Genomic DNA, 24,463 nt, shown 5'->3' with positions numbered 1-24,463 from the left:
GGATGCTGTCAAGCCGTCTTTCCCTTTCCCAAGCTTCGTTAAAGGTGTGCTACTTCCAGTAAAAGGGTCTTGAATTACATTTAAGGGAAAAATCAAAGAAAACTTCAAGGGGCACACGGACTGGATTCTCTGCCACAAAACCATACGGGCTTGTCCTGCATTAAAACTCATGTGGCCACGCTCCTTCGATCCCTTCCACCATCCAACCTCCCTTCGGCACTGGCCTGCTCTTACATCTTAGGCCTGAAGAAGGAACAGCAGAGCACGGGTTCTGGGAAACGTGTAGCATGTGGAGGCAGGGAGGTGTTTGTAGTGACCCCCAGCCTCCCCACGGCCAGGTGCCTCTCCTCCAGCTTCATCAATTTCGCCCAAGCCCAGGGCTACATTCGCTTCAGAGGGATTGACTATAAATGGTCATCAGGGGGAAGAGGCCGGTATGCCAAGAGCTACAAGCCTGACAGAACTTGTGTATCAGCCTGACAGCTTCAATAGCCCAGAGTCTACATGGAATCCCAAACAGCCCTTGTTTCTTCCTCCCCAGCCACAGGCCTCCTGCCTGCCTCCCTGGCTTTATTTAAACAAGATGAGAGCAGGCTGTGTCTGGACCAGAAGACCAGGGACCTTCCCCCAGCACCAGAGGGCAGGTCAGCGAGTCAGGGCTCAGACTTTAAGGCGAACTGCTCTCCTGCCTTTAGGTCCTCTGACTCGTATAAACTGGAGACCATAGGAACTCCATCATCTCAGAATCAAAGGTGAGGCATGTCCGTGACCAGTGCCGATGGCTGGGGTCTGCGTGTGGTAACAATTACGGCGCCGGGCTCGGGGCGGGGTGGGGCGGGGCTGTGGTGATGCCTGTCCAGTGCTCAGCACGGCACATATGGTATACAGTAAGTAGTCAGTAAGTGAGAGCTCTTACTATCAATAATCAATAATCTTATAGATCATCCTACAAAGACATATTGTTATTCATTATTACCCTTTTTTCTCTTTTGTTTTTTGGCAGCTGAGGAAACAGACCCTCAGAGACGTTCAATAACTTATTCCTGGTTTCATCGCATTCAGGTCAGGGTGTAAAGCCAGACATGGTACTGTAGCCTCTGTTCTGTGTCACTTCTCACCGTGGGGACACGACGACCACGTATTATACTCCAGCTCTGAAGAAGTCACCTCCTCACTCTGGGCTTGACGTATGTGTTGAAATTAATGACCCCTAAGGATCCTTCCCGTGTTACCTGCTGTGACTTCAAGTTGAAGATCTCAGGGGCAGGGGAACTCCTCCCTAGCTGAGAAGTCTGTCTCCTTCCCCATCCAAGAGAGGCTGCAGTGATGGGAAGGGTGACTGCGGTCCATGAGAAGCAGATGCAGAGCCTGGGCTCTTTTAGGCCCAAGGAAGAAAGATGGAGAGAAAACTAGGGTGAAGGATGCTTCAGAAAGCAGGATGCTTGTTCTTAGCCTCACTGAGGGACACCAGGTCAGCAAAGGAAGTGGGACTGGAGAAACCTTGTCCAAAGAATCTGAGCTAAAAATGCTGTCAGAGGTTGGAAATCTGCCACCATAATTTCCTCCTTCCACTTCATCCACTGCCCTCTTCTAGTCCTCTAAGGGATACATGTGTTTTCTTTGCAGAGCAAGCTGTAGAGGGAGAGTCATGTATCTGGCCAGGGCAGAGCTGGGACACCACATCCCACAGCTGGGGCCAGAAAACACCGAGGCACAGCCACCCACACCGGGCTCTCCCATACATATCGGGATTCCACTGGCTTCATTTCATGGCTTTTCTCTGCAAGCCCTTCTTTCCTTCCAGACTTGGAAACAATTGAGGTAGTTGGGCTAGTTACTTTGGAATGAGACGGGGCTGTTTTGGGGAGTCTGCGAACCTCCGGAGCTGCTGTCTCTCTGCCATTCCGATTGCCCTTCCGCACCCCTGGGTGGGTGAAGGGCAGCTGACCAGCTGTCCCTACCCAGTAGTCAGTACCCTTCCCAACTCCATCCTTTTCCTGTCAAAATTCACCTCCTCCAAGAAGCTCTGAGGTTGGATGGAGCCAGACTTCCTTCCTGCCCTGCCCCCTCCTGGGAATTTACAGGCTTCACACACTGCTGATTACCTTCTCATTTACATCTCCCTGCTGCTGGTACTATGTCTCAGGTTTCTACTTTTTGATTTTCCTTCTCTGTTTTGTATATTCCATTAGACTGGGGGCTGTTTAAGCACAAAAAGCCCAGAGTGTCCGTACTCCCTCAGCTCTGCATTTTACAGCACCAAGTCAGGGCTCTGCCCGGGGCTGTGCTGCATCCACGCTGTGGGTTCACTTTGCCTTCTAGTGTCCAGGATCCGGGCTGTGAGGCGGACAGCAGGGAAACCCCTGGTCTTCAGAGACCTTGGACCACCACAAGGGGGGGTGGGGCAGAACAGAGCTGGTCTCCCAAAGGGCCAAGTGTCTACTTTTGCACCCCAAAAATGAGCTGTTGGGCCCCTGGGCCAGGGAATAGCCGCACAACACTGGGCTCCCCGGAGGCAACTGGGCTCAGAAAGCCCAGGAGGAGGTGCAAAGGGGGAGAGATGTTACTTTGGCTGTGAGGGCCTCTGGGACTCCTGGGTGAATCCACAGGCCTCATATATATTTATGTGAACTTAAGATGCTAATGAGTGGTGTGGAGCCAAGGGCCCTGCTGGGCTCTGTGAACAACTGGCTTCACTCTTAGCAGTCTTCTTTGTCTGCGGGCCTTTAGGTTCAAATTGCAGATCTGGGTTTGGAAGTACAGCTGACATGGAAACCTGCCCGGGGCTTAGAGCAGAATCACAGCGGGCTGGGGAGAAGCGGGGAGCCTCCCACCCAGCTTCTTCGGACAATTCGCTGAAGCCTGGGTCTGGCTGAAGTCCCCTTGTCCACCTTGCAATCACAACCCCTCTTACACAGGGAGGTTTCTACCCTCTTCTGAAGGCATCTCCTTACCCCAAACATTCATCTATTCCAGTGATGGCAAACTGTGCAACTTTTTTAGCTAACTTAAATCTGTTTGGCTGCAGTGGAATGAAGGTCAGTTCACCGCCATATTACACAGATGACCTCCTTGGCTTTAGAACCCCCTGCTGCCTCCTCTGGTCCAGCTCAGTCACCGGTTTTCTTACCTATCCATCCCTGGACTCTGTGCCAGTCACCGGGCACAGCAAGATGAATGAGTCTCAAAACTGACCCTCACAATCATATGGTCTTACATAGGGAGGAAGTTGAGGGGGAGCAGGATATATTAAAATACATTTATTATGAATAAATTATATTTGCTAACACAGAGCTATAGGCAAAGTCTTTGGGGACAGAGCCAATAGCAACCAGCTCTGCTTGGGACTGATGGGTAAGATTTCGTAGAGGGGCTCACCTCTGAGCTTGGCCTTCGTGGCAAGGAAGACTTTCCCGGGTGGAGAAGGAAGGAAAAGGGTGTTCTAAGCAGAGGGAAGAGCATGCATGAGGCCAGAAGATCTGAGAGTCTGGTCTGTGTGGTTGAACAGCAAATCACACAAAGGAGTTTGAACCCTGCCTTCTAGTCTAAAGGCAACAGGTAGTCAGAGTCTGTATTAGACCAACGGTATTAAACCTGATCAGCTTGGAGTCACAGAAGACGACCCTGGAGACAGTACAGGCTGGGCTGGGAAGCGGGTAGGATGGGAGGAAGGGGTGGCGGTTGGGAGGCTGCCGTACTTATTCAAGCAAAAGAGAAAGCCACTTAAGGACAGCACTTAGAGATTTCAGCAATTCTAAAAATAACATTAAAAAAAATAGAAGTTATGTGTACTTATTATACAAAAATTGGAAAACAGGGACAAAAATAACACAGAAAATAACAAACACCTGTAAAATTTCCTTCCAGTCTTTTTTCTATGCATATATACATACATACACACACACACACACACACACACACACACACACACACACACACACAGAGTACAGATTTTACTATACACAGAGTTCTGAGGTCTTCTTACTGCTTTTTATATCATGAACATTCATACAAGTCATGAAAGTTCTTTGTTACCTGTTTCACTAACAGCATTATATTCAATTGTATGGACTCATGAATTGTAATTTACTTAGTCATTTTCCTATTCTGGGACATTTAGTTTGTGCCAGTGTTTTTACTGCAGTAAACATTTTAATACATAAATTTTTGCACATTCTATTCAATTCTCTCTTTAGCATAGGTTCCTAACAATGGAAGTATTGGTCCAAGGCTATGAATGGCTTTAAAATTCCTGAAGCAGACTTTTAAACTGCTCTTTAAAATGGTTTGGGTTATTAGCACCCCACTAATTATGCATGAGCATTGCACCCTTGGGTGCAGACCAGGAGTTCACTCCCTCCTTATCATTTCCTCAAAGTCCACACTCTTTTTCCCAGACTTCCCCAGAAGAGTGGTCAGAGCAGATATGGTGTTTGCTTTAACCTCTTAGAAAGAGCTCATTTCTGAGGTGCGACTAGGCTCATCCCGGAGCGAGGGGAGTGTCACTCATGCTGGGAAGATCAGAACTGGCATTAGAGCATGAACAATCGTCTGTGACCCAGGATCGCTTTTCCTGTGGCTGGAGCCACCACCAAGCCTGGATTTCGGGGACAGTCCCTGGGTTTGTCCATTTATTCTTAAAGCATACTCATGCTGGTCAGAGCACAAAATTGCTTCCGTTTGTAAAGCACAGTCTGACATGAATGTCTTCGTGGACACACGTAGAAGTGGGCTGACACGTCTGTTTGCACATGTCAGGTGGAAGTCTGTGCCTAATAGCCACCAGGGATGATTGCACAGTACCTGGCTCATTGCAAACATTTCAGTGCCTATGATCTCATCTTGGTGTGGTTAGGGAAAAGAGCACAGGTTTCGCAATAAGATACCTACCGGGCTGTGACTTTGGCCAAGTTTATGAATCTCTAAGATCCTTACCTACCTTCCTCCTTTGTGAGATGGGAATGCGTATCCTCATTCTGCAGATAAGGAAACTGAGGCTCAGGGGTAAGCGACTTACCTAAGGTCACAGAGCTGATAGAAAATGGAGCTATCACTATCCAGGGCTATCCCCAGCTCCCACCAGATTTTTAAAATTCCAGCCCTATGAGTCTAAACTTCCATGACATGGAGGCTAGGGCTCGCCCTTCAGATTAAGTTCTTCTTACACTTACTTAAATGTCCTTTCTACTACATTATGCTTCCTCACGTTTCCCTCCAAATCTAGTTCTTCGGGAATAAGAAGTAGCTTGAAAATTTTTTGTTGCGTTCTATCTATAATAGGAAGTTCCAACTGCGTCTTTCTTTCTTATTGGGAAGCAAGATGGTTAAGGGGAAGGGATGAAACAAGCAAAGATCGTCTGGACTCAAACCACTTTCTATCCTGAATCTGGCTCCCTTTCCATCTGGATATTAAAGCACTGTCTCCGGAAATGTAGTATTTCACATCTAGGTCTGACACCGGGTCTCCTTGAGCTGATTTGTTAAGCACTGGAAAAATAAATAACGGTGCCTCCCACTCGCTTCCTCCTTTTGAAGATGTGTCTGGTCTCCGGGGAGACTTAGCAATGGATGACCTTGCTGGCCTGCCCATCTTCTGAAGAAGGCCCTTAAGTCTACAGGCAGCATCTTAAGGGCCTTTGTATTCTCTTTCTATTTCAGGCCTCCATGAATTTCCTTAATCCAGAAATTAGGAAACACTTAGGAACTTTTTTTTACATGGTTGTTTAAGGGTTATTTAATTCATACCCTGTTACTCAACCTAGCATTTTTTCCCTTGGCTTAAGCCATCTGGTTTGTATTCATTGTGAAACATGATAGCGGGATATTAAGTTTTTCAAAGTACAGGCAAGGAAAGGGGAAAAAGGCTCTGTGTTGCAAAAGTGGTAGCTTTTCCTTCATCTCTCATGACCCAAAAATGTAGTTGGAAGCATTTTATCTTTGGCTGGATTGTGATTTACTTGGATCATTGCATTTGTAGATAAAAGCTGCAAGCTTGAGAGTCTCCGTTGCAACTGGGAACAGAACTTGTTGGGCCCCACATCTCAAAGAAAACTTCAGAGGAAGATCTTTGTCATCTGGATCCCGCATCAAGCACTCACCCTGAAGGGTCACGTCCTAGCCTCTGCATCGGGCGGAAACTTTAAGGTTCATGGGAGTTTGATTCCTAGGGCTGTGAGTTACCTCTAAAAATTCTCTCAGCTAGTGATTCCCTAACTCTCGGGTATAGACTGGTACCATTGGTCCATGATGAAATTTTCATGGTTTCACAGGGAAGGAAAAATGTAGATGATATAATATGTATGGAGTAAGATGATAAAAGTAAAATATTTAGAATGGCGCCTCGCATACTGTTAGCACTCAGTAAATGTTAGCTGAGACAGACAGCTATCTGTGTACGGTCGTCAACTGCCATTTTGTTTCTATTATTTGTTTCTATTATTATTTTTCTATTATTATTTATTGTTGCTGAAATGCCATTCTATTATTATTCTATGCCATTCTATTATTATTTATTGTTTCTATTATTATTTTTGTTGCTGAAATGCCATTTCTCTTTAGGAATAATTGTAACAGGATGGTAGTTTACATTTTTGTCTAACATCCATAGTCAGCAATATTTAAAAAGTGGGCACCTGATTTCGTATCCAAATTTATTTTTGAACTTTCACTGGTCTCTGAAATCTAAGTCTGAGAAACGGTAATCTAGGCGCACCTATACTTCGGATCAAATTTTGTCTAAAACATGAATGGATTCCTTTCCCAGTGACCTAAGGCATCTAATCACTTGGGCCTTGCCCCGTCTGTCCACAAGGAATGGCTGTCTCTGGACGGGGAATTGGACTGGCAGCCCACAGGTACCAGGACGCTGTAGACTTCTTTCCAAATGGGACCCTAGTTGCTGAATCCCCCATCCCGCCTTGCTCAGAACTACTCTCTCCCACTTCAACCACCTGCCTTCCCCTGGCTCATCAGTACCAGCTGGAAGCACTGGAGGCGGGAGCCACGTCTCCCTCGGCGATGGCCTCACCAGCGGCGGCAGGCTGACCAGTTATCAGCAGCCCGTTTCCTTCTGTGAGCCAAGCCTAGCAAGCTAAGCCTCACCTTTGCTGAGAATTAACAGTGTGTGCAAAGATGGTGGATGCATCTTTCTGGCTCTATTTATGTCACCCAAGTGAGAATCACATTTTGTGTGCAAAGGTGCATGCATCTTTCTGGCTCTATTTATATCACCCGAGTGAGAATCACATTTTGGGTGTAATATACCACTACTCCACGTGTGACATCTGATGTGCGAGACGCTGGGATAATGCTAGGCTCAGCTCTGAGTCCTGCCTAGGCAAAGCGACACGGCTCTCCCCTGAGGTTTAGGACAAGGTGGGTCATTCATTCATTTGTTCAACGAGTACCATGTGTACTATGTGTTAGACACTGCAGGGGATGCAAAGATGGATCAAACCAGGATCATGCCTGAGAAAGCATGCAGTCCAGAAAGTGAATAATTATATCTCTAAGGGTAGAAGGTGATTGGTGACATAATGATAGCTTTGGGAGTTTAGAGCAGACAAAGATTACGTCAACTGAGGGAAATGAGGACGGTCTTAGAGCGAAGAGGGTGTTTAGGCCATTGAGCTATCCCAGAGCAAGCCTCTGTCTTTGCATTCAGAGTCCTTCCCTGGAAGGACTTAGGGTGTCTTTGCTCCCTTTAATGCAGTGTGCATTTGGGGACAGGGTTTCAGGAGGCAAGGGTGAGGTAAGAGGGGCAGCAGGGAGATAGGAATTGCACATTGACCCGGTGCCTCCTATCTCCTGGAGACTCGGATGGGCCATCTCATCCTTACTGAATCCAGAACCCTGAAAAGACGGGCCCCTGAACTGGAGGACCAGCCCCATTGGGTTCCATTTTACTTAATTTTTCAACCCCAAGAACCTGATAGTTAACTTATTCCTGAAAGGTTCACGGGAATCCAGAGAAGCCAAACAGGGCTGGAGATGTGGGCTCTGGCCTCAAGGTCAAAATAAGTCAGAAAACTGCAAAGTAGTATGAACATCTAGAAGCAAAGGGAGCTGGAGGGTCCTGCAGATCTGGACTACCGCTGACCTCAGGTCTAAACCTTCCACAAGGCTTTCCAGGGATTGGAGGTGGTTTGCGTTCTTCCTGGGTCCTTATACTAGACCCTCCATGAAGATCAGAACCCCCCAAATTCATAAGTAGGCATGCCATCCTTTTGGATTTATGACGTATATTTAAAATATCTTAATGGTGGTGATGGTTTCATGGGTGTATATATATATATGCCAAAACCTAACGAATTATATACCTTAAATATATGCAGTTTATTGTACATCTCAATAAAGCTGTTGGGTTTTTTTTTGAAGTACTTAGAATTGCTGTGAAATAACCTTCTCAATAACAAAGCCCTCAATAACTCTCACCCTGCACATATTCGGCTCCCCTGAAGGCCCAATTTAGTACATGGTTATTCTGTAAGGGAGGCCATGCCTGCCAACACAATAAAGACAGTTATGATGGAAGAATGTCCAAGTTTGCATCATTTCTCACCCGAATCCCACTGTCCTCATTCCATCCCTTCACCCAGCATTCTTCTCATTTTCACAGCCTACGAGGCCCAGGATCAAATCCTCGCTTTCTGTCACTTATTAATTAAGTGACATTGGACAAATTACTTTTCTGAGTTTCAGCACTTTGCTCATCTACAAAATGGAGATGTCTTAAGGTTCTTGTGGAGATAGATTCAGTCTACATACTGGGTCCCTGGTTCATAGCATGGCTTCAGTTAATGATGGGTGTAATAACTGGGGAGAAAGGTTAAAGCAAACAGGAGTGTTTAGTTTGTAAAAGGAGAGAGCAGGATAGGAGACAAACATGAAAGAACGTTCTTCAACTATTTATAAGGAGGATGGGCAGCTATGATGCAGTAGAAATGACATCGGCCGTCTGTCTTGAGGCGAGTCACTGAATCCCTCCCTCAGTGTCCATATGTCAAAGGGGGATTGATCACTACATACTTCAGGGTGTGCTTGTAGTATTACATGAGGTGATGTGTATATGAAAATGTCTAGCACAGTACCCATCACAGATAAATGCTCTTAAAACATCACTTTACAAATTGGAGGGCCCTTTACTTGTAAGATTATGGCAGTCCTAATCTTTGTAGCCTTGGGAGGTGGCAGTTTCAAGCATCTCCAACTGAGAGCGGAAAGTCCCTCCCAGGGTAAGAGCTGTCCTGGAGCGGATGGGGCTCTGCAGTTTCTGAGTACCCTGCGGTGCGTTCCACTGGAGGATGGACAGTCATCTTCCAGAGGGACTTCTGCTGGGTGGGAGGGGGAACAGACCAATGTGTAAAAGTGTTCATAAATTGAATCTTCTGTGTCAGGAAGGCAGGAACTGGGAAGGCTGGGGAAGGGTGGAGGCGGCTCAAATGAGCTGATGCTTCCTGTAATAAATACTATTGACATATGCGCAAACCTTAGAGCAGCCAGCGGGAGCTTGGTAAACTGGAGATAATGGCACGTTCTGTCCTGGGCATGACAGTTTTTGTTTTGAGAGACATGAATGGTTCCCCAGAATTTCCAGACCTCCTCCAAGCACACACACTCAGCCGCCAAGGTGTGTGATCTCCGCGTACCCCCTCCCATGCCCTCTGCCTCGGGGACGGAAAGAAGCCCAGCAGCAACCAGGTATCCTGGTCATGATGAATAGGGGGCATGGGCCAGCACCTTGGGCCCCTTTGCAATCTCTAATTCAGGTGGCTGTATTCCTGCAAATGGTCTTTGAAGATGTGTACATGCTTTAAAATCCTTGGGGTTGCTGAGCCATTGAAAGAGCTTTAGGCTAGAAGCCAGGACACCAGGCTGGCCATGAACTAGCTACATGATCTAAGGAAAGCCACCTGGCCTGTCTGAGGCCAGTTTCTCTCCCTCCGTCTCTCCCTTCCCTCCTGAGAGGTATTTTCCATGGACCAGCAGTCATAGTTGGAAACTTGTTGGAAACATGGAATCTCAGGCTCCACCCCAGACCTACTAAATTAGATCTCGCATTTTAAGAAGGTCCCCAGCTGATTCATAAGCACCTTAAAGTCTGAGAAGCGCTGGCTTAGGTGACCTGAATAGCACATGAACTTACGGCACCAGCTCTGCAGTCAGACTGCCTGGGTTCAAACCCAGACTTCACAGCTCACTAGCTGTGTAACTTTGGCAAGGACTTCACCTCCTCTGTAAAAGGGGATCCTAATAGTATCTACATGGTAGAGTTGTTAAGAGGATTAAATGAGATAACATATACAAAGAGCTCTGCACAAAGAAGGGCTCATTAAATAACTTTTTTCATTTATAAAATGTCTCGGTTGCTATGCACACCATAGAGAAAAAAAGCAGATGTTTATTTATCGTCTCTTTACTGAGTACCTATCTCTGTGTCAAGCACTGTGGGGATACAGAAGTCAGTGATACAAAGTCCAGACTCTTGTAGAAACAGACAAGAGACAAGTGCATGAGCAGAGGTAAGAAGAAGACTTCAGACCGTGATAAATGTTAGGGGGAAAATAGAGCAGGGTAATGTGAGGTGATCAGGCCAAGGCTCTGGTTAGCGGGGAGGCTGAGTGGAGCTCAGGGAGGGTCTCACGGAGGAAATATTTGCACTGAAACCTGTAAGGTAAGAGCCAGCCTTGCAAAGGCCAGGAAGAGAGCGCTCCAGGCGAGGGACAGATGTGCAAAAGCCCTGGGATGCGAGCATTTTCAGAGGCAGAGGCCTGGGCAGGTCAGACTGTATGTGGGTCTATTCTAGTGCCAGGGAAAGCACTGGGGGCAGAGCCAGGGAGCTGGGGGAGCAGGGAGACCTGGTGGGGGCACAGGTGAAGCATCAGCTCACAATGCCTGCACGGGGAGGATGGTGACGGATCGTTGGGGTCTGAAGCCTCCCGCTAAGGAGTACAGCTGAGTCCTCCTGCTGCAGAGTGGGAAGGACCTAGAAATTCTCCCCTCCGATCTCTCCTGGTTCACGGTGAAAACTGAGACCCAGAGAGGGAGTTGCCCAAGGTCCTTCTCCACACTGCCTGAGGTAGGTCCCCAAACTGGCCTGTAAACTATGACTGTGTGTTATTTCCAGAGTGAGGCTGAATAACTGTTTCACAACTACTCCCCACCCCCTGCCGTGTCCTCCCTGCCCCCTCTATGCCCCCAGCTGCGCGTCTCCAGGCTCCTGACCCCTCACCCACCCCCTGACACAATATCTTCATCTCACGTGACATGTACTCTTGCTCCACTGTTTGCTGAAGCTCTTACACCTTAATGACTCTCCTTTTCCAAACCCCGCATTTCACTTCCTGTCTGTACCAAACATGCTGGTCCTTAACTACATTCCGTCTGACATCGTTCACCATTTCCTTTTTCCTCTGTCAGTCTGGTCCCCTGATAGGACTTGGATGAGCAAGTATCCAGCACACCACACAGGAGTTGCTTCACAATGGAAATCTGTATCTTCTGATAAAATCCACCCACAGCCAAGCCCTTGGAGCTCCCAGGGAAAACAACATGCACAGTCGAAACTGTTACAAAACCAACCTAGGTCAGAGGCATCTCTCCCTATTATGAGAAAAGCGATGGTTTGATTTCTCGGTGTCAGGGTGGGATTAAAATCACAGCAGAGGACTTCCCTGGTGGCGCAGTGGTTGAGAGTCCGCCTGCCGATGCAGGGGACACGGGTTCGTGGCCCGGTCCGGGAAGATCCCACGTGCCGCGGAGCGGCTGGGCCCGTGAGCCATGGCCGCTGAGCCTGCGCGTCCGGAGCCTGTGCTCCGCAATGGGAGAGGCCACAACGGTGAGAGGCCCGTGTACCGCAAAAAAAAAAAAATCACAGCAGAAATCGGCTTTGTCTGAAACGGCTCTAACTGAGCAGATGGACACATCCATCTCCAGGCCTGCCTGTCATCCCCGCCCTTGAGCTGCCCTTCTTTCAGAGTCCCTACTGAGTACGTGACTTAGAACAGAGAGAAAGCGGACCAATGTGGGTTATGCTTCATTTAGTATGAGGCTGCTCCGCCACCCCAGCCTTACAAATGTCTTTTCCTACCTTGCCTGGTACCTGTGGTTTTCACATGTGACAGTCAGGTTTGAGAGCAAAGAAACTAACAGAATACGACACACCACCACCATCACTCAAAGGACGGAACACCTGCTTTGACCCAGGTTTACTCTAAGATAAGCCAAGGCCTAGAGGAGCCCGTGAAGCGTGTGAGGAGTTGGCCAACCACCTCCTCGCTGGAGCACAGGTTCAGTGATAACTTCTATTTACGTCCCAGTGAAGTGCTCGCCATGGGGAAGGAAGGGCCAGGTAGCCGCTGCTGGCTTGCTTGCAAAGCTAGGTTAGGATCCTGCGACGAGGAGCCAGGCGTTGCACAGGAAACCCTGTAGGTGTGGAGCGCTGCTTGAATAGCCTACTATTCCTTCCATAACTAACTTGGAGAGTTTGCTCTTCGGCAAGCATGGCTCAATTAGGTGCTTTGCCCTCTGTGCTCTCATTTCCCGTGTCTCCAGGCCCCAGGGGCATAGGCCGCTGCTGGCCCCAGGCAGACCCTGGGTAATTTGCTGTCGGCCACTGCCCGCTCCAGCCTCGCCCCAGTAAAATGAAAGGAGAATCCAGGAAACTTCAGAACCTTTATAACGTCATCATTCCAAGGACAGACAGAAAAGCTTAACCACGCATCACTCATGCCCACACAGCACCAAGACACCCTCCAGCCTTCTCACCCCCATGTGCTCAAGTCTGGGACCTTCAACTCTTTTCCTCTCAGCCTATAAGCCTAAGTCTTGAGTGTCAATGGACATCACCTGAGGTTACAGCAGGTGATGGTCCCAGGTCAGGGAACTCAGGTGCACATCTTCCATTTCCCCAACTCCTGCCAAAGGTGCCCGAGGTCCTGCTCTGGAGCTTCTCAGATGTTTCTTATGTTCTGCAGGGAGCTTGCAGATCCTGGTTCAGTGGGTCTGGGTGGGACCTGAGATGCTACATTTCTAGCAAGCTCCCTGTGCTACCCCTGCCGCTCATCTGAGGATCACACTTTGAGTGGTCTACTACTTGGGTGACCAACCAGATGGTTTTCTCAGGACTGTCCTTGTTTTATCATTGAAAATCCTGAGTTCCACGTCCTGAGAAACCTCCCAGTCCTGGGCAGATCAGAACGGTTGATCACTCGAGACAAATCTCAAGCCTTCCCAGAGTTGAAGGCAGCCATATCTGGCGACAAAGCTTATGCATTGCCCCCTCCATATGCTGGTAATGAGACACTGGAGGATGAGAGCCAGTGAGGAGTCCTGCTGTGGGGTGTTGCTGCCATGCATAGGGAGGCTCATGGTCCAGTGGAGGAAGGGGATGAGCAATGGTTTGGGAGCCAGAAGACCTGACTTCTCCTTTTGATTCTGCTACTAATTAGCTGTATAACACCAGGAAAATGTCTTAACCTCTCTGATCCTTTTTGATAAAATGGAGGCTGACAATACCTGTCTCCCAAAGCTGTCGTGAAGATTAAATGCGCTAACATACACATAAGCACTGAGCTGGGAAATAATATTTTTTGAATCCCACCAACACTTTCTGTAATCATTGACTTGTGTTTCCTCTGTTTGCCCTACCTCGGATACCCTAGTGGAGTTAGTGATGTGCAGGGTGAATCCACCAAGACAAAGGAGAAAGAGGGAGGAAGAGGACCTTTGACTCCACATGCTGGGCAACACAGGAAAGACGAGATGTACAGAGTTCACACTTGCCTGTGCTGCGTGTGTGTGTGTGTGTGTGTCTGTGTCTGTGTCTCACTCTGTCCCTCTCTCTCTGTTTCTCTCTCTGTCTCTATCTCTGTGTGTCTTTGTCTCTGTGTGTGCATGTCTGTTTCTCTGTCTTTCTTTGTCTCTTTCTGTCTCTTTCTCTGTTTTTTCTGTCTCTCTCTGTCTTGCTCTCTTATCTCTCTCTCTCTCTCTCTCTGCTTCTCTGTCTCTCTCTCATTAAGTACCAGATCTGAGAGCAGCCACACTGGGTCCAGAGAGAGAGAGGGGAAGAGCAAGGGGAAGGTCAGGCTCAGGTGCCAGGCATATGAGGACGGTCACCTGGATTCCTCAGGGCTTGGGAAGCTACAGGACTCCGGGAACAGGGAGGGAGAGGCAGTGGAGCAGAGACGGTGGCTACGGAGAGGTGGCCCCATTTCCGGCTCTCCTCCTCTGAGGATGGAGAGGCTGCAAGGCGGGAGCCTGAACTTTGCTATTGGCTGGAGGGATGGGGTATGGACCTCCAGCCAAGGAAAGCAGATGGAGACCAGGCCTCGGCTAGAAACCCAGACTCTACCCGCCTGGGCCAGGAATCCATTCTAAGTGGGAATTCTAGGTCTGCGGAAATCTGGGACACCCAGTTTAGCCCACACTCTTTGTTGTTCAGGTCAGTGGAAAAAATCAGACATTTTTCTTCCCACCTTGAGGTTTGCCTTTCCTCCCATATTGAAACAGGAAATACAATTCAACATGTCTTGAACGTGGGTATTGGGCTCACTGGATCTAATTTTGGTCAGGACAAAAGTAGAGGATGCAGAGCCTTGCAGCTCCATCTTAGGCCAAATCCTCAAAGACCACATGGTGGCCTCCCATCCATGTGTCCCCATAGGTATGTCATCCATCTGTCTCTCCACTCCTGTCTTCCCCAGATCATTACTGAAGCAGAAGGCAAACTCAGCTCCAGTCTGTACAGCTGTACAGCCTACGACAGAACACCAGACCTCTTCAGTCTAACTTTTCTGACCCAAAATAGGGATGACAATAATACTGGCCTTGCAGTGGACTTCCCTGGTGGCACAGTGGTTAAGACTCCGCGTTCCCAATGCAGGGGGCCCGGGTTCGATCCCTGGTCAGGTAACTAGATCCCATATGCATGCCACAACTAAGAGTTTGCATGCCACAACTGGGGAGCCGGCGAGCCACAACTAAAGAGCCGCAACCAAGACCAGTGCAACCAAATAAATAAATAAAATAAAATAAATATTAAAAAAAAATAATACCGGCCTCACAGACTGTTGTGAGGATACCAGAAATTTCTGGTATGAAAGTCCCTAGCATGATGCCTGCTACATAATAGGTGCTCAATAAAACATTACCTGACAGCGAAAGCAGAAATTAACCAGCCTGTGTTTGCCCAGGCTGGACAGCCCAAGCGGGCACAGGCCTTGGGGAGCGTGTGATGGAGAGGGCAGAGTGGGGAACATAAATCTGGCCCCCTGTGATTCAGCTTCAGCAACCTGCAGACGGTATGCAGGGCAGCATAAGGAAGGGCGCCTCTTGCCTGGAGCTGAATAACACAAAAAGTTACTCTCCTAGAGCAGTTACAGACAACTGGGGCACAGACAGGGTTTATGCACCTCTTGGGATCCTGGAGCAGGGTGACATTCCCCGAAGGACATCTGGGAACTCATCTGCAGGATGGAGGGGCAGTGGTGACCGGAGCCCTGAAGGCTGGCCCTACTGGCCTGGTGTCTGCTGGCTTCAAGCAGACCCTCCAAATACCTCTGGGCTGAGCCTCTCCCAGCAAGGACAGTCATGGGAATCGGGACAGCCATTTATTAGCTTATTATGTACCAAGCAGGATGCTAAAATTCTTTGTATGCATTGCCTCATTTAATTCTCACAACAAACCTATGAATTGTTAATAGATGTGAGTACTGGTGAGAAAACTAAGGTCAGGAAGGTGAGGTGCCCAAGGTCACACGGTTATAAAGTGGCCCAGCCGGGAGCCCGGGGCTGAGCTCTTACAGAAGTGACTACGCGGCACATCCACATGGCCGCCTATGTGCCTTCCCCCACTCTTCCCTTGAAGAGTGATTGGAAATAAGTGGAACTGTCACTGGAAGTAATGAGAAGTGACAGAGGCTGGGTTGGAAGGCTTATTGCTCCAAGTCAAAATGATCCCCACAAACCCAAGCCTAAATTTAAACAGTGAAGTCGCAAAGCACTTTCCCTCTCCAGGATTTGACACCCCCTCACCCCCAACCCTCCCAACAAGAAAAGAAGTAAGGTTATGTCAGGGGCTGAGTCTGTTCAATACACCAGATTTCTTCTGGAGCAAAAAATTCCTTTTCGGCTTGATCCTATTCACTTTCCACATGGACAAATATTACTAAAACCTCAGGTGACCAGACCACCGTTCTTAATTAAGAGATCCAAATTCACTGATGTATTTCTTCCTCTTTTTCTTTTCTTTTCTTTTTTTAAACATCCCATGAGGGACGAGGAACCAGAGGCAGCTATGTAACTGGCAGGTTGTGGGGGAGAACGAACCATAACTTTCAATAGGCAAGGATGTCGGGAGGTCCGATCCTTCCAGAAAGCACCTGGCTGAATGCCAAGGACACACAGCACTGAATCCGTCCCTTCTGATGATGATGGGGGTGATCCATCAAGCCACCGGCTGTTTATTTAGCACCAGCCCCACTAATGTGCAAGTGGTGTGGATGACAGGGGAACATCAGCCACCGTCCTGAAGATGCACGTGGGAAGACACAGCCCATCTCCGTAAGACGGCACAGAAGTGAGCTGCTACCTCCCCAGGACTCCTAAAAGCCCTGGTACGTTCCTTGATGACAGCGCTCTCATATATCTGCAATTCCCTGTTTATGACTATGTCGCCCCACTGGCCTGAGTTCTTAGATGGTGGAAACTGTGTTCCATATCAGTGGCACCTGAGAGCCTAGCACAGGGCCTGAACTACAGAAGGAGCCCCCCTTCTCTAGTTGTTTTGTGAGTGAGGGTGCATGAATGACGTCGAAAATGTTATGGGACACACATGAGAGTCCCTGGAAGCTCCTGAAAGCTGCTGCCGCTCTCCGTGAAATAGAAAGAGCTCAGAGAAGCTGCTCTGTAAATGCCAGCAGGGCCGAGCTTTTCGCTTTTGCGTCCTCGCTCTCTGTTTCTGTGTCTTCCTCTCTTCCTCCCGCTCCTCTTTCTTCTCCCCTGTCGCCTTTCGTGACCTCAACTCTCCAGATCCCCTTGCTGCCTCGCTTCAGAAAAACCTCCCATATTCCACACCGACCTCGGAAGACAGCTGTCCATGTTCCCTTCTCAGTGTGGTCACAAAGGCAGCGGCTTTCTCCCCTGTGTCCCGTGGAAACAAAGTAGCCTTCAGTCTTATCACCAGCAGACTCTGGCCGAGGCTCCACACACAGTGATCCAACCACTGTCACTAACAAAATAAAGGTTGTCTGACTTCAGCATTCTTCCCCATTCTGGTCTATGTGGTGCCAAAGGAAATAAACTTATTTTCCCAGACTCTAGACAGTTAGGAAGCTCAGATAACCAGATTTTTTTTTTGGTACCGAATGCATTCTTCTTTGGGAAGAAGTCAAAACTGCTGAAAAGAGGAATTTAACTACAAAAGGCAACATATAGGGTGAGCTGTAGCCAATACACTCACCATCCATAGCCTCAGGACTAGTAAGGAGTTCACGCAACCAACCCCAAAGCAAGGCGAGGTCTCCACAACTATGACAGTCTTCTGATTCGTTAGAAGAAACTAGTAACCCATGTACGACATACATAGTAATTCTGGGTTATAAACAATAGACATTAACCCAAACGAACCATTTCTTAACAATTTGAATGGGGGGGGAGGGGGTGATAAATGTTCTAACCGGACTTTTCACTGTGGGATTTATCGCTTGGAATCCTGTAAACGAAGCCTTGCTTCAGCCTGACCCTCTCTTCTTGGTAACAGAAGCCTTGATTTCAGAATAACTATGTGCCTCCTGATAATTGGAAAGCAAATAGTTTTCGGAATCCAAAATGTTGGGTCGGTGTCCTGGCTCAGCTATTTACTGAGAGGGTAATCTTGAGAAACTCACTTTATTTCTCTAGGCCTCAGTTTATTTACCTGTAAAGTGGCATAATAATGACATTTACTCTCAAAGAGTGATTTGAGAATGAGATAAGGTATGTTAATATATTTTGTAAACTGTGAAACTTTGTACAAACGTTAGCAATAAATTCTACTGCCGTAATAATCCTACCCACATAGTTCTCTCTCAGGCACTACGAGTGAGCTAATAATACACAATTCACATTTCAAAACCCAACCACAAGTTCAAATCCACGCAGGGAAATCATTAAGCTACACACTTAGTGGGTGCACTTTATTGTATGTAAATTATGCCTTAATTTTAAAAACTGAAGGAAATGCTAACGCCTGCAAACAGTTTCATACAACAGACCCTCTACTCAGAAGTCTACCCTGGGTGCCCAGGCTTGGGGTTGTTCTGTAGGTAACTCTGCTCAGGATGAGGTCCTTTTGGTGAGTATTTCAGGTACTAAACTTCTAGGGCAGAGGTCTCTGGCCATCTACCCTGACCTTGAACGATGCTGCCTGGCTAACAGTGCCCCAGTGCAGACCCAGGATGGGGTCACTACTGCTCTCTTCACATTAGGCGGCCAGCCGTTCTGGATTCATAATCATATGCTACTTATTGCCATGAGGGCTCAGTGCCTGAAAAAAATCAGATAAGCATGGTAACACCCGTGTGTTCTGATCACAGCCACATCAGGACCAGCCGGAAAATTCTCAGAATTATAAAAAAAAAACCCAGAGAATGTTAATGGTATAAGGAAACAAAGAGATAACCTGAGTCTAGTAATCTCATTTCACAGAGAAAGAAATTGAGGCTCAGAATAATGACTTGCCCAGAATAACCCAGCAAAATTATGAAGGAGCTAGAGCTATTGATTTCCCATTCTATTCCTTGTAGGCACACCTACATCTTTAGGACTTTGGGTATAATCCCTTTTTCCTGAATATACCAGACATTATACAAGGCACTGCAGAAGTTTCCAGGATTTCTAGTTACGACGGCTAAACTGAAATGTTATGACATTGGCCCTATTTTTCAGACAATTTCTCAACATAAAACCAATGGCAATTATTCAGCACTGACTACATTTAACTGAAGCATCTGAAGAGCTGAACTACATGAGCTGAAAAGGAGGGAGAGAGATTTTCCACTTCGAGAATGTGTGATAGGACAGATTATGGAGTTAGGGGGTCTTGTCTTGGCCCTTCTACTAAGCTACCTGTTTAACTTTAGCCAAATCTCCCTGAAATTTGGTTCTTTCCTCATCATAAAAGAAGGGGTAGGTTTAGATCAAGGATTTAATTGGGTTCCAAGGAACGGTATCAGGAGGTCAATGAACCCCTAGAAGCTATAGGAAAATCTGATGTATATGTGTCTTTTTCTAAGAAGTGGATTCAGGGTTTTCACTGGGTTCTCAGAGGGGTCTGGGATTCAAAATTTTAAGAACCACTGATTTAGATAGTGTCTTAGCTTTTCCCCATGTCTGCTAATCTTTGATTCTACCTTTTAAAAATGTCTGTCTAGTTCATCATCATTAGGTACATTTATGAAATATACTCATGTATACTTTGCCCAGCTGAGCAAAAGATAAAAATTGAATGAGACAAGATATGAGCCTACCGGGAATGTATCTATATTATAACCATCACCATTAATGTGGGAAGACAAGGGAAGGACGTGGAGTCCTGCTGAGACCCGTCATTAAACTACAGGCCAGTGGACCAAGCATTCAAGCACTCCTCAAACCCATTTTTTTGGAAACAAAGCTCCTTCCCCATCCTGGCAAAAGTTTCCATGAATTCTATTGTTAATGTCTGGTACTAACGTACTTGATACATTAAGTTTGTATAACAAAGGTATTATCTGGTCTTTGTCCATGTAATGTTCTATGTATAATTTTTTTAAAAACAGTACTCATTGTTTGCATGAATGGACAAGGCAGCACAAAAGCAAACAGTTAAAACTGGGCTCCTCGCAATTGTGTTGTTCCACAGTCAAAGAGTAATAATACTCCAGATCTTTCACCTCTCCTGACCTTAAATGTTCCAAATGTTTCCAATATCCAATTATTTTAACAGATACTTCACAAGCTTTTAGTTTCTGCTAGGTACTAAAAGTGGTACCCAGATGAACGAGGCATGGACCTTACACTCTAACTGGAGTGTTGGGTAAGTATTCAGATCGCTGTAATACAAAGTAGCATAATAGAACGGCTACTGGGATTCAAAGGAAGGAAAAAAGTATATTCCGTTGGTGAAATCATGGACAGGTGTATGGAGGAAGTGGTATTTGAGGTGAGACTTGGAGAGTGAACATGATTTTGATCTGGAGGGTCAACAATCCGTAAGGGTGGAGAGTAAGAGGGCATTTTTGGTGGAGGGATTATCATAAACAAAAGCATAGAGCCAGAAAGAAGCATGGGGCATGGTTTGAGTACAGGAAGTAATCCAGGTTTCTTGGAGAGTTGTTGGGGGGTGAGTTGTGAATGATATTGTGTAAAATCTTTAATATGAGAATGAAGTGTTTATACTTGACATTATAGGCAATGGAGACTACTAAAAGTTTATGGAAGAGCAGAGTAAGATCATGGAATCAGAGAGAATGCGAATTCAAAATCCCTCCACCCCCATTCTGCAGTCAAGGAACCCAGAGAGCTTGCCAGATTCCTAATCCAAATTCTTTGCCTTATACTGTTTCACGAGGTTACTCGGGTAGCAGTATGTAGGAAGGGAAGAGAGAGCTTGGGCAGGAGACCACGTGGCAGCTATTACAGAAGTCCAGGAAGAAGTTCAGGTAGGATAATGAGACCTGAGCAACAGGGGAAGGGGAGAGGTGGTGGTCAGAGGAGGGGCTGGGGGAACCCATGAAGTCCCCCTTGTTTCTCCTCCACGGGGCTCAGAGCATTCCTTTTCATTCACATCAGAAAGGCAGGACATTTGATTTCACTCACTGGCGGGTCCAGAAAGCAAGGAGTCAACTGGCCCATCCTTGTTCAGACTATGAACTCTTAGCCCTCCTGATTCCCCTTCAATACTGTGCTTTCTCTAGAAAAAAGAGGCCAGAAATCACGCTAGCAGTGGCCAGAAGCCACGCGGGATCTGTTCCTTTCAGGGAGCAGGAAATGATTTTAGGATTCAGGCAACACTGAGGGTTTTCTTTCTGGCTTTCCTAAAGAGTGCCCGTCCAGGCATCCCAGGGCTCAAAACCACTTTGCAAATAAGGCTAATCCAGCCCACAAGAGTGGTTCCCCAGGGGCTGCTGACCCATGCAGGGATTTCAGTTCCTTCAGTGTTGCTCCCCTCAAATGCTGGTCTCTGGCTCTCCAACCTCATCTCAGGTTTTCTGCCCTGTCCCTTGTCCTGACCCTTCAACTCATCTCCTCTGTGACTCCTTACTTGAACAGTTTATTCAATTCAGAGCCGGGATGTCATATGTCATGACAAGGGCATTGATGTGGCAAAAGCTTAATAGTAGGTGAACATCCTATTATTAGGTGAATAGTAGATGAACATCCAGTTATGGAGAATTTCTAAGTCAGTGGTCCACTTTTTCTCTTCTACATGGCATTTGGTTTGTAACAATTTTATAAAGACAGAACCCTCCCCAAAAAGATATCATGAGAGACAACTTCTATGAGAAAGACATCAACCCAACAGATGATATTCTCACCAGAGGAATGATACACATAGTAGGCACTCAATAAAAAATGGCTAAGGAACCAATGACATCTTTTGATCCATGTCTTGGTCTGTTCCTCTTTCTCATGAACTAAGATGTTGACCATCATCAAAGCCAGCTGATTTCAACTGACCATGCGGGCCAAAGTCACTTTCCACCAGAAACTGTGCCCAAATGGGGCTGGTGTAGAGCAGGTGCTCAAACACTCTTAGCTTTGTTTCCCTTTCCCAGGCTCCTCCCACGGGGCAGGATCTCGCTGACATCTCCTGCTCCATGAATAGGACTGAACTGGATCTCAATGCAGAGAACATCTTTAAGAGTCCTCCTTCTGTGGTACCGGAAGACTATAACATGGCGGTTTAGCAAGCAAACAACCTGCATTCAAATCCTATCTCTGCCAGCTAGGAGCCTATAGCTTTGAGCAAGTTACCTGACCTCTTTACATCTTGTTTTCTTCACCTGTAAAATCGGGGTAATAATAGCGGGTGGCCAATAGGGTTGGCGTGAAGAATAAATGAGTCAACAAGATAACCCATATAACATGCTCAGCATAATAAGTACTCAATGAGTTCCAGCTGCTTTTAATAAGGCTGCTCTGACGTTTGAGCCTACTGACATCGGGTGGTTGGTGGCTTAGGGGTAGAGGCCAGCAGAGGTGCCATCCAGATATGCCAGCTGTGCTCAGGAGCGGCACTGCAATACTTGGTTGGTATTTACAAGAGCTTAGAAAATCGTGGCACCTCACCTGCCCTACTTCAGCAATAGTTTAGGTTAATCCACCTCTTTTATTCCTCTAACCTGGGTGAAGAGTTATTGTTGGCCTGAAGCTGGCCTAGGCAGGCATGCATATAGCCTAGTTGGTTTGTAAGGTTTCAAAAAGAGAGACAGAGAGCTCTAGACATCTAATTCAGAGGGAGTTTTTAGTGCCTCTTCACTTTTGTTTGGGGGCTTTTCCATCCATTAGGTCCCTGACAAACTCCTGGTGTTTAAGGCTGTCAGAGCCAGAAGGGACTTAGGAACCATCTCATTTGCTTGTTTGGGAGCGAAGGGAGCTGAAGGCCTGGTAGTGGGTAAGTGGTCCAAGGTCACCCAGCGAGTCAGTTCGAAACCGGAACCAGTTCTCACCTGGCCTTGTCTCCAGGGCAGCGCTCACTTTACCACACCTGCTGGCTCTTTGGTTTTCTGAACTCAGGCTCACATTTGGTCCTGGCTCTAGGTGTAGCCCACGCTTCCCTGGTGCCTATCATGACTTTTCTTCAGCTCCCCAGTCGGCCTTCCCTGCCCTGGTGCATCTCCCTCCTGTCAGCTCTTGCCCACACATCCTTGATGGGCACTGTCCTGCCCTGTCCTGTAAACTTGCCTGCTTCTAGCCCGGGTGAGCCTATGCCTTAGGGCCTCTGAGGCCTCAGGAGTCCCCAGAAGGGACACGCGGGGCAGCACTTCTCTTGGCCCCAGAGCCTGTTTCCCTCTATTCTCTCCTCCGCTCCATTTTTCTCTGTCTTGATCAGTCTCTCTCAGGCTTGCTGTTCTGCCTCACATCTCTCGTCTTTCCTCTCTCCCTCCCATCCCTTTCCCTTCCCCTCTTCGTCCCTCCCAGTCTGTCTGCACCTTCCTGGTCCTCCTGGGGCTCTGCCCTTTCCCCTCTCCTGCTTTCCTCTCCCCCTCTCTTCTCCCACTCCCTTTCGCTTACCCTCCAACACATCTGTTTCTAATCTGCGCCCTCCAGGCGCCTGTTTGAAACGAAAAAGCTCCCCCCACCCTCAGGAACCTGGCACAAAAATTCCTGAATAATACCTTCCCTCTCCCAACTCTCCAGTTTCCCCAGATACTCCTGAAACTAAACACCACCCCCAAAAGCACCCGCCACACCAGACAGTTCTCGGCCAAACTCAACCAGGAAACACCCCAACGCCCAAGGCTGCTCCAGGGCCCAGATGTGCGAGACGTTTTCGATGGCCGACTGGGCGGCCCTCCGCTGCCAGATGTGTTCCTCCCTGGCCGGGAGGCAGGGACACTGGCGTCCGGCTCACTCCGGGGGCCGCGGGGACAACCGTTCGGAGCCCGTATCGCGGCCCGGGTGCGGGACAGTGTGTGCCCGGGGCCACCCGCCCTCCCCAGGCACTCACCTAGCCCGAGCAGGACGAGGAGGATCATCCCGATGCCCGGGCGCGGGCTCCTCCCCGCTCAGTCGCTGCTTGGCTCCGGGGCGGGCGGGCTCAGCCGACGGACCTCGGGCAAGCTGGGCGCGGCGCCTCGGGGTGTGCGCGGGGCGGCTGCAGCCATGTGCCGGCGCGGGAGCGGCCCCACGCCTCGCGCCCCGCTCCGGGATCCCCGCAACGGGCGCAGAAGGGCTTCCAGCGCTCGCCCTGCCAGCTGGCACTCGGACGGGAGCGGGGACCCGGGTCAGCGAGGAAAAGGCGAGGCAGAAAGACCCTACCGCTTCGTGGAACACTTTTCCCTGTTTGGAAAGAAAAAGGAGTGAAGAAAGAGAGGGGGGGAAAATAGAGTGAGCTGGAACCACATGGTTGCCTCCCACCGGCAGCCCCTCCCTCCCTCCCTTGCTCGCTCGCTCGCTCGCTCGCTGCTCCCTCCCTCCCAGCGCTCGGGGCGCGCAGGGCGCCGGCCGGGCAGCCGCGGGGGTCGGGCCCGCGGGGCTCCGCCGGCGGCGGGAGGGAGGAGAGGGGATGCGGCCGCTCGGAGGCCGGTGGTCGCGCCTGGCGCTCGGTGTGGGGTCGACCCTGTAGGAGAGAGCCGGGGACACTTGGCCACGAGCGAGGATGAGGCCTTGTCAGCCTCCTCGGTCTCCGTCCTCACTTCGTCCTTCTCTCCACTTCTCTCTCGCATCCTCTTCTCGCTCACACACACTGCTTCCGCACAAATCTGCGCTTTCTCCTCTTGCA

General features: G+C 48.4%; 1 protein-coding gene across 1 annotated transcript in view; it reads right to left on the bottom strand.

Moving 5' to 3' along the window:
- CLMP (CXADR like membrane protein) overlaps nucleotides 1-24,013 on the bottom strand; it is an 89,751-nt gene extending 65,738 nt beyond the window's left edge. Inside the window, exon 1 of the mRNA XM_065882704.1 lies at nucleotides 23,690-24,013. Within this exon, the coding sequence (XP_065738776.1) occupies nucleotides 23,690-23,717 (28 nt within the window). The 5' untranslated portion in view covers nucleotides 23,718-24,013. The remainder of the gene's footprint in view (nucleotides 1-23,689) is intronic.
- Between the last annotated feature and the right edge of the window lie 450 nt (nucleotides 24,014-24,463).

This window comes from Phocoena phocoena, chromosome 8 (assembly GCF_963924675.1).
Source record: "Phocoena phocoena chromosome 8, mPhoPho1.1, whole genome shotgun sequence".
In the NCBI taxonomy this organism is placed as follows: Eukaryota; Metazoa; Chordata; class Mammalia; order Artiodactyla; family Phocoenidae; genus Phocoena; species Phocoena phocoena.
This window is presented reverse-complemented; position numbering and strand designations above follow the sequence as displayed.